The following is a 10,634-nucleotide window of genomic DNA, read 5'->3' on the forward strand; positions in this document are numbered from 1 at the left end:
TGAGTTTTTAGACTAAAAAGGTCAATTATGCGCAAAATTGAATATGGCCTCCAAATTCAGAGGGAAAATTGAGCTTTTTTTTCCTTTGGTTTTTTTCCAATTCAAATTAGGTAATTTGCCTTTTCAGTTCCATTTGGGGAACCCCTAATTACCACCGACATATTTTATTGAATGGCATTGATAACGCTCAGCGAGATTTAAAAAGCTCTAACTTCATCGTATTGCACCTCCTTCAATTAGACACAGTAGCAAAAAAATGCAGTCATCCCTTTCAAATTGGAACGTTCAAATCAACCATTTGAGTTTTAGATCAAACAGAAGCCTACTAAGATCAAGCTCTCTACCAAGAAAAGAACTCCGTTGTGTTATTCTCACTTCCTCTGCTAAATCCTTCTCAAAACTTCTACTCCCAAATAAACACTGGATCTCACCCCCTAGCCTCCTGTCGAGAGCAAAATCAACAATCCCAGTTCTTGATTGTGGCATATCATCAGACAATTTAAGCACAGGTAGTGATCGGAGTTTTAGGGAGTGGATTGGGGTGGTTGGTGAGGCGATATCTACGGCATTTCCTATATGGGTATCTTTGGGTTGTTTATTGGCGCTCATAAAACCCAACTCCTTCAATTGGGTCACACCGAAATGGACCATTCTTGGCATTTCCCTAACCATGCTTGGTATGGGTATGACACTTACGTTGGATGATCTTAGGTCCGCTTTCGCTATGCCTAAAGAGCTCTTCTCTGGTTTCGTGCTTCAGTACTCGGTGTGTTGTGTTCTTTTCTATGTGGGCGTGTAAACCTGCTTTCACCCTAAGCGATACCTTACGCTAATTTTGTCAAATAGCAGTGCCAAGTTGGAATTCTTTAATGCAGGTTTCCCTTCAAAATGAATAGGGAAGATTTTTCTGCCTTGTGAAACATGAAATGAAACAATTCAAAATTCTATTTTGTGTGGTAGTTTGAAATTCTGATTTGGGAATGATAAGTTGTTATAGTGTTTTGTAGCACCAACTCTTAATTCGCAGAATTAGAAGCTCATCTTTTTATTAGTATACAATTAGGGCATACTCAATATGCTCCAACTTGAAGAACATTATCAAAGTTCCTTAATGAGTGATGGTACTTTTAGTGTATTGATATTCTTCCTGTTCATTGGAGTTAAAGCAGATATGTTCGATTTTCATATTCTATTCTATTGAATACTAATAGTTAAACTGCTCATTTCTTTTAGGTCATGCCAATATCAGGATTTCTGGTGAGCAAGCTCTTGAATTTACCATCACATTATGCAGCTGGTCTAATTTTGGTATCTTGCTGCCCTGGTGGTATGTCCATTGCTCCATCTGTTAGACCTTACAGATATTGCATTTCTACATGTTCATCTTTCTAATGTAGTAGTTCTTAAATTCATTTACTGCAGGAACAGCAAGTAACATTGTAACTTACATTGCACGGTTTGAGACCTCTCAATTTTCTTGTAGTTTTAACCTTTTTTTTTTATGCTCAGCCATAAGATTTACTCCTCTTTTCATCTCCCAGTGGAAATGTGGCCCTCTCTGTATTGATGACAGCAGCAAGCACTTTAGCAGCTGTGGTTGGTTACCGATACACTTATTCTCTTTTACTTGGCAAAAGTAGTAGTGGTAATCATGTTAGTGTGTCATGTTCATGTTATGTCAAGTTATACCCATAACACGATTAACATTAACATGAACATAACACAATAAATTTGTCGACACAACATGATAATACATTTAAGATTTGAAACACTTAATCACATTGAGAGAAAAATGGAAATATTACTTGAGTCTATCACCATAAAAGTCTTGAAGTTATGTTTAAAGAATAATTATATCCATTCATAACATTTTTCTTTCTATCTAAAAGAAAGTATAGTCTATTCTTTTTATAGAGGAGACTACACTTTTCTCATCCAATCAAAATTAATGTGGGATTTCGATCAATTCTCCATTAGGCATGTAATCGATGGGCTAATGAGTCAACCTGAGACTCAGTATGACATGACATAATAACATTATTTTCATGTCACAACTCGGTCGATAGATGACAACACGAATATGATAAACCTTAACCCAAACCTGTTAATTCCATGCTGGGCTAATGCTGGCTTGTTGTGTCATGTGTGTCTGATATTGCAACCCTAAGCAAAAGTTTAGCCTGCATTTACTTAAAGGGAATTACCTACTAAAATACTTATATGAAGCTTTTTAGAACAAAGTTTGGACAATAAGATTTTCAGATATTGCGAAATGTGTTCTGTTCAGCTTTCCTGTTTCCAGGCATGGTGTAGTTCAGAAGGAAGGGGTTTGAGTTGGCCCCTTGATTCTGTCAGTTGCCATGATAAAATATCCTTTTCATTTTCTTTTGCAGGTCATGACCCCATTTCTCACTGCCAAATTGGCAGGGCAATATGTGGCAGTAGATGCAGCTGGACTTCTAATGTCAACACTGCAGGTAACTTTTCCTCTGCTGGTATTGCTTTGATGATATTAATATTAGTAGCAATTTGGTAATTTGCTATTTTTTGAATGCAGGTTGTGCTTCTACCTGTTTTGGCTGGTGCATTACTAAATCAATACTTCCAGGGTCTGGTTAAATTTGTGTCACCTCTGATGCCACCCATTGCTGTGGGAACTGTTGCTATTCTATGTGGAAATGCAATTGCGCAGAGTGCTTCGACAATCCTCATGTCTGGACAACAAGTGGTGCTTGCTGCATCTCTACTTCATGCATTTGGCTTTTTCTTTGGATATGTACTTTCAAGGATGCTTGGGCTTGATGTGGCATCATCACGGACCATCTCTATTGAGGTTGGGATGCAGGTACATTATCATTGTAGCTCGATTCCTAAGGGAAGATTTTCTTTTGTTAAGTCATTGACTTTCTGCAAGTTTCTATATAATGTAAGTAGGACTCCAATAGCATAGATTTTGTACTTAAAGCAAGTTTGAGGCGTTGATGTTGTGATGGTATGCTATGAATAGTCTTTTGGCAACTTTATGATGCAACCCTAGAGGAAAATCCCCTTCCCTTCTATTTATTAATGTTTTTCTCATAGTTCTCATCATTCTCATCATTTTAACTTCTGTTTATGTTTCAGAACTCGGTGCTTGGAGTTGTTCTTGCAACTCAGCACTTCGGAAATCCTCTGACTGCAGTACCATGTGCCGTTTCCAGTGTATGTCACTCAGTCTTCGGTAGTGTCCTGGCTGGATTTTGGAGACAATCCTCTAACCCAATTAAGGATTGATGTCATTTATAAACTTCATATGAATTATTTCTTTGCTTGACATACAACATATAGTTTTAGCAAGTGCATCATAGATTGTTAGTGCTTTGCTTTTAGTAATGCATTTATGTATTGGATGATAATATTTTGCCAAGATGTACTGAAAAAACTGTCTGCTATGAAGAAATCCCATGCAGCCTTTTCATTGCTACAAGTTACTGATGCCTATCTATAAACTATATAATTAACATACTATATGCTTTGTTTGATTTTGCATTTGTTGATCTGGCAGTGTAGCTGTATATGAGTCTGAGAATGAATTACGTGCAGTGCTAATTTAAAATAACTAAGCTTGATTTTGAAGATTAAAATTGTCAAATGAAATTTTTCTGCTGATTTTAAGTTGTTTTTATTATGTTTTCCCTTGCTTTTTAGTGTCTAATTAAGTGTTTCAGCTCATAATAAATTTTTAAAATTAGGTTCTTTTGGCTTTTCACTTCATTTATTTTTGTAGATTATCACATGTTTCTCTTTATTAGGAATTAGTGAGATTTTTAAGAACATAAAGGTTTTAAAACATAACAAATAAAGATGAATGAAACGATTGTTTACATGTAGTATCATTTATATATTGTAATTTTTTAATAAAAAATTTCTGTTAAAATGTACTTAACTGCCATAAAAAAAAAAAAAAAAGAACTGTTGAATTAGATAATTGATAAAAAAAAAAAGTAAAATAAAATAGAAAATTAGTAAAATTGAGGCATTAATATATAATTATCCCTAAGTTATTTGGTGGCGTTATTGCTAGAGCTTTATTTGTTAAAGGTAGAGCAATGAGTTTCTTCGCTTGATCTGTTCTTTCTCACAACGCAATCTCAGTAACCACTCTAATAATGCATCTCTGCTATTGAAATTCTTGCCAACACCATTGAGGAAATTCTTGCTATGAAATTGTTGCCAAGGGTGTGTTGGCAACCTTCGCCCTCAATTCTTAAAATTCAATAAAGAGTTTTAAACTTTCAATAAACCAGACTGAGATAAGTTCCGTTCCTTTTCATAAGAACATAATTCGAAATAAACCCAAAGCCTTTTTCTTTCTTGCTTCAATGGCTTTCTCCATTCATTACATTAAGATCTCGTTTAAATCGTCTAAATTAGTTTTTTTGCAACATGGGTTCTCTTTATAATTGCCTAATTTTTGCTGTTGTCATAAAATAATACCCCCTCTGTTTCAAAATATAAGTCGTTTTTCATTTGCTATTTTGTCTCAAAATATAAGGCATTTTGTGTATTTCAAGAAGTAATAAATGATGTTTTTCCAATGTTGCTCTTGTTTACACTAAATACAATAAATATTTCATAAGCAACTATTGGTTTTGAGATAAAGGATAATTTGGTCAAATTACCCTTGAATTTGTTATAATCTAGGAGAGTTAATTGCTTTCTTACTCTTTGTGCAAAAACTTTAAACCATTTATATTTTGGGACGAAGGGAGTAATAAAAAGAAAATCTCAAAATTTATTCAGGGATGTGAGCTAGGTAATCTTATTGGCATATAGGGTCTGTTCTAAAAAATTAGCTATTTTGATGACTGTAATTGTTTCAGTAGCGTGTAATTGTTAGCTGTTTGAGTAACTATTTATAAAACGCTAAAAGTTAAATGTTATATGAGTTAACTATTTATAAAACACTACCTTAACCTTTAAAATTCAATTCAAAAAGCTATTTAAAACAATGTTCCGGAACACAGCCATAGAAGATTAAAATCTTTGTCTAACAAGCTACTGTAGTTGCAGATACATGAATGATTAAAAAAAATTTTTCATCATTATTTGTATGCTTTTCTCTCATTTCTCTTTTTGTAAGTAAAATGGATGAGAATAGTAGAGAGATATATAATACACAAAATTCTTTTGTATATATAAGGTGACCTATGTATTTCGATGCGTCGTTCTTTATTATTGGTTAGTGGAAGAATTCGAATTTGCGTTAGAACTTTCTCCCTTGTCAATAGCCTACTTGAGGACTTGAGGACTTTCAGTTTTCCTTATGTCGCAGCAACCAGTAGCCGACTTAAGGATTTTCAGTTTCTTCAGTCGAGAGCTGCTCCTGAAAGAGTGTTTGCCGAAAAGGAGAATCAGTTAAGAGCAAGATCAGTAGATCCCAGACTGAAGTTTGGCTTCATCGGCCAAAGAAGGAGCCTTAAACGAAGGCTGGCAACCCCTCTAGATAGTGCATTCACTTTGAGAAGAGAATCATTGGTTTAACCGATGAACTACGTGGGAAAATGGATCTTTAAGAAAGCGGTGGGCCTAGTGAGCTCTCCAATCGCACATCGAAACAAAAACACAGAAAGAATTGGTCTTGTGGTCGGCCTTATACAGTTCTATAAGCAAAGCCCCCTTCCCTTATTAAATGAAGTAGAAATTCTAGGCTCCCCCTTTGAATTTCCAATTCCTCCTTTTCGTTCTACTTAGGTAGAGCAATCCGAACTCTCGACAGAATATAAAAGAGGTTTTTATCCCTGTGTAGACACCTCAACGAACTCATGTGGACGTATCTCCCTCTTTCCTGTCCCCCTTAGGTCTTCTGAAGAATCTCATTCCCTAGTCTTTCATTTGCCTTGGGGACAGGCGTGGGATCGAGTATTAGTTAGCGATCCCAGCTCAGTGAGTCTTTTCTTCCATGATGAATTGTTGGCACCAGTCCTACATCCTACTTTTTATTTTGTCTCTATGGACCGAGGAGAAAGGGGCTCAGCGAGAAAAGGACTGTACCATGAGAGAAGCAAGGAGCTCAACCTCTTTCAAATATACAATATGGATTCTGGCAATGCAATGTAGTTGGACTCTCCTGTCGATCCGAATGAATCATCCTTTCCACGGAGGTAAATCTTTGCTTACTAGGCAAGAGGATAGCAAGTTACAAATTCTGTTATGAAACCATGTGCACAGAGGAAAGAGATAAGGCAGTCCCATCAGCAGTAAATATAGAAGAGGAGGGGCGAAGAATTATAGTTCTAGTTCCGCTTCTGCCTAATCTTTAGTAAGCACTTAAATAATACAATTCGAGTGTACCATCTTCTTTCTCATTTCGAGGAAAAGGTGCGGGAGGAAAAGGAAACAACGGAGAGATCCGAATCAGACCTAAATGGGAATGACATGAAAAGTCTTTTTCAAAACCTAGCATTAAGGGCGTTACGACGATATACGAGAGGAATGAAGAAAAACTCGTGATTGGTGTGGAGGGGAAGATCTGTTTATGATATAGTTCAAGAAAGAGTCGTCTCATTTCCTTACTTCTTCGTTCTTTCTAATTCATTCACTTCAAGGCTGGTTCTGAACGCCGCATAACATCATCTTCAACCAATTGGAAGTTAAGCTAGTTGGAGAGACATTACCTAGCCTTTGTCCGCATCAATGGTTGTCCCACCACCGGAAGCAGAGGAAGCTAGAAGATGACCAATCCCACCTCATCATGATTGGAGGCGACTCGGATGGCATATGATTAACTAGCGCAGGAGAGAGAGTTATCCCGTCCCTCGGATCACTTCAACATTTCTAGTCAAAATAGATGCTATGCTGGGCATATCTACTGACCCGACGAAGCTGGTGTAATTCTCAAAGGAATAGAATTGGACAGTGAATCCAATAATGGTATCTCATGCGCCTATTATTTATTGATAGGTGATAGGGATTTTACCGATGCTAAAGGTAGCTTGTTGCGGAAGTATCTACTCGTTACGGAATCTCAGGTGTCAAAGTGTGGATTTCATATAGTAAAAAAAAAAAGGGGGGACATGCTATATCCGAAACGTACGAAATATAGTAAATATCGTAAAGGCAGATGTAGTAGGGGTTGCAAACTGGACGGTACACAACTTGGTTTTGGAAGATATGGCACTAAAAGTTGTAAAGCTGGTCGTCTTTCATATCGAGCCATTGAAGCAGCGCGTCGGGCTATAAGCGGACAATTCCGAAGAAATGGTAAGATATGGGTAAGAGTTCTCGCAGATCTCCCTATTACCGGATCATCCCAAGGACGGATCATATCATCAAAAGTACCCTGAGTTACCTTCCTGGCTAGTTCAATACACTTAGCCAAGGAACGAAAGGTCAATCTGAACCGCCCGACCGTCTTTCTTCTATATCATTATTCTATGCAAAGAAGATCCGAGGATAGACAGACAGTTTTCTCAAAACTGGCTACTCTGATATACCACCTCAACCCCCGATCTAAGAGCATCTGAGAACATCTTCGACATTATCGAGGGAAACTTAGATAACTGGAATGATTGCCCTTCACGCCTATCCCATCGATCAGAATTGGCAACAAATCTTTCAGCGGATCAATATCAACCGTGTTCAGCTCTTGCTACTAGGTCAACTCCCAAATCCCCCAGGTGAGGGGTGAACCTTTTAAAGATAGCTTGGTTCAACTTACATGCAGGCAAGGCAAGTAAATGATTGATATCCAAATCGGTGGACTGCTCGGTCGCACACGCTTCCCTAGTAGGAGGAAAGGAGGATATAATTAGTGCGCTACCTTCTCCCCGAGGTATGGTTTGAGTCCTGGTGCTGAACTCCAAAAGAGATAAGTTCTTCATCAGACTTTCGCTAAACAAGAGCTCTTTACTGCTAAGCTGATCACATTCAAGAACAGCAAGAAGACGACTCTAGCCCGCTGTAAGCCGGAAGTGACCTCGGGAGGAGAAGGAGGAGCATCGAGGCTCTGGTTTCTGGTTGTTTCTTATGCCGAAAAGAGCTCTTTCATTGAGAAGTTGGTCCTGGAGCTGAAAGAATTTCTTTAGTTGACCCCGCAGCTAAGAGCTAAGGCAGTCGCAGAATCGTCCGCTCTCTTACGAAACAAGGAAAAAATCCGCTGTTTGAAAGGTAACTAGATCTAGATGCAGATGGCAGAGCAAAGCCCATAAGAATGGGCAAGGCACAATAGCGAGCAAAACGAGATGCTTCACAGCAGGCAGCATAGAAAGAGGAGTAGTAGGTATATAAGCTGCTGATGATGAAGAAAAACTCTCAATCCTGGTTCGAGGCTATGCTGCTTCTAAGCTCTCCTCACTTTCACGGCAAGAATAGGGGGTGCAGGATCTTTAAAGTAGGTTCGACGAGCCTTTATTTTGCTTTTTGGGATCAGATGTGGCATTTATTCCCCTTTATTTTTTATCCAGTTTCATCGTCCTTCTTATAAAGAGCCTAGCAAGAACCGATTCAGATTCAATTGTTCGAGGAAGAGGTATATTGGCATCTTCACTAGTTGCCTTTCAACAGTTCCTTCTCTACCGTAAAAACTTCCACATGAATACATTAAGTTTGAGAAAGCTGATAAAATCACCAAAAAAGACGAAACCAAGAAATTGCCATACAGACGCTTTTTTTTTAGAGTGGCACTCCCAGAAAAGCCATCCCCAGCCAAGCCGGAAAAGTACGTAGAGGAGAAGGTCGGAGTAGGCTTGCTTCTTCCTTCGAAGCCTGTTTCGGGTGCTTGCTTGGTCCGGGGCAGGGTGCTTTTCAATACCTGCTTGGAACGAGCGGAAGGACTCCCAATCCCCGGAGCGAAGACAAGACTGACTTTGAAAGCTCAACACTCGAGCAAAGCATAAGAGCATAGTGTACTTCTAGAAAGCTAGAGAGGAGCCGAAGAGAGTTGAATATCTAGAACAAGAAAGGGCTTGGTCGAGAAACTTCCCCGCTTTTTATTTAGGAAAATAATGCTTTTCATTCCCTTTCTTAAAGGGAAAAAAGAGATCTAATTGATGTTCCTGGTCTAACTCAGTTAATGGTTACCGGACCCTTATCACTAGGCTAAAGATGACTCAGAAAGACTTGGCATTCCCTTTGTTATTTATTAGTCACTGCATAAATCTTTCTACTTAATTAGATATGGCAGTGGATTGGGCAACTACTTAAAATGCACCTCATTAGTTTAAATCTGATTATGAATTAGGTAGTCGAACTTGTTTCAAACCTATTTAGAAATTCACTTTGTTACTCGAACCGATTACAATTACATATTTAAATATTCAAATCCATTTAACATTAAAAATATTTTTTATTTTTTAAAATAAAAGTATAAATTATAAATTATATTTTGAAATATAATTATAGCATTAATTATAATTATATATATATATATATATATATATATATATATATATATATATATAATTTTCTTTGAGAAAATAATTATTTTAAATATTTTTATAATATCAATTAAAAGGGTAACGTTTTAATTGTATAGGTGTAATTGTCACGTTTTAATTTTAAATCAGTCCATTCAGGCCATCATACTGTCATAACCTTAACCAACGCTTTCATTTTTGTTTATTTATTGAGTTAATTGTTTTTATGGCGTTTGAATTTTTTTATTTTTTGATTTTAGCGTTTAAATGGAAAAATTTATAATTGAAAATTTAAATTAATAATATTTATACAATTAATTGTATTTAGCTCAAATTTTTTATCGGAAAATAAAAAATAACTATTTTGCTCTAATATTTTACTTTATTTATTTTTCTAAATCGTTATATTTCTTTGTTTTTTTCTTTTTCTCTCTTGTTCTTTTTATTTTGTTTTGAAATAAAAAAAAGAAGAGTTTTTTAGATTATTTTAGAGTAGAGATATAAAATAATAAAAAACTGAAAAAAAATGAAAAAAGAAAATTAAATTGAACGGATGTTAATATTTTTTATATTTGATATTATTTATTATATTTTGATTTTTCAGCACAATCATATGGTGAAATGAAACATCTCGTAATTTTATTTTGAAAATTTTTGAATTTTAATTAAAACAAAAATTTTGATTTTCGGTTTCATGGGCTGCAAATATCGAATAATTTTAATCCGTGTCCAAACTTACAATTTGGGCCAAGCCCAATGCATATTATCGCAGCTCCTAATCGAGAATCTTATAAACTTCTAAAGGATTATTATTTGACGTTAAATATTAAATTAACTATTAAAAACATATACATGCCTATTATTTAAATTAATTATTCTAAACTCAACTATTATTATTATTATTATTATTATTATTATTGAGTAAATTGAAGAAAATCAATAAAATAAATAAATAAATCAAACCAATAAACCTAAAAGCTTTATTTTAGTTAGTGGAGATTCTAGGACTAACTAAACAAATTGAAAATCATTTAAACAAGACTTAAATCACTCAAAACCATAGGAAACCGAGTATAAGGCCATTTAAACAGAGCAAAATTCTCTAGAAGCAGATTTGAACTAAACCCATCTGAATTGGAGCAAAATTCCTTCTCCTCTCCCTATCGCCGACGGTCCCCTCTCCCTCTCCTTCCCATTTTCTAGCCAAACGGCTGTTGTTTCCAGCGCGTAAGGACTCTA

At 36.1% G+C, this 10,634-nt stretch overlaps 1 protein-coding gene across 1 annotated transcript; it reads left to right on the forward strand.

Annotated features, from left to right (window-relative positions):
- LOC105646375 (Sodium Bile acid symporter family) lies at positions 1-3,466 on the forward strand. Its single transcript, XM_012232223.4, has 7 exons — positions 1-766; positions 1,234-1,327; positions 1,423-1,456; positions 1,542-1,596; positions 2,394-2,477; positions 2,558-2,845; positions 3,124-3,466. Exons 1-7 carry the CDS (start codon positions 257-259, stop codon positions 3,271-3,273), a joined length of 1,215 nt encoding a protein of 404 aa, XP_012087613.1. The 5' UTR covers positions 1-256; the 3' UTR covers positions 3,274-3,466.
- The last annotated feature ends 7,168 nt before the right edge of the window (positions 3,467-10,634 follow it).

This window comes from Jatropha curcas, chromosome 7 (genome assembly GCF_041381405.1).
Source record: "Jatropha curcas cultivar XTBG-Jc1 chromosome 7, XTBG_Jcur_1.0, whole genome shotgun sequence".
Lineage (NCBI taxonomy): Eukaryota > Viridiplantae > Streptophyta > Magnoliopsida > Malpighiales > Euphorbiaceae > Jatropha > Jatropha curcas.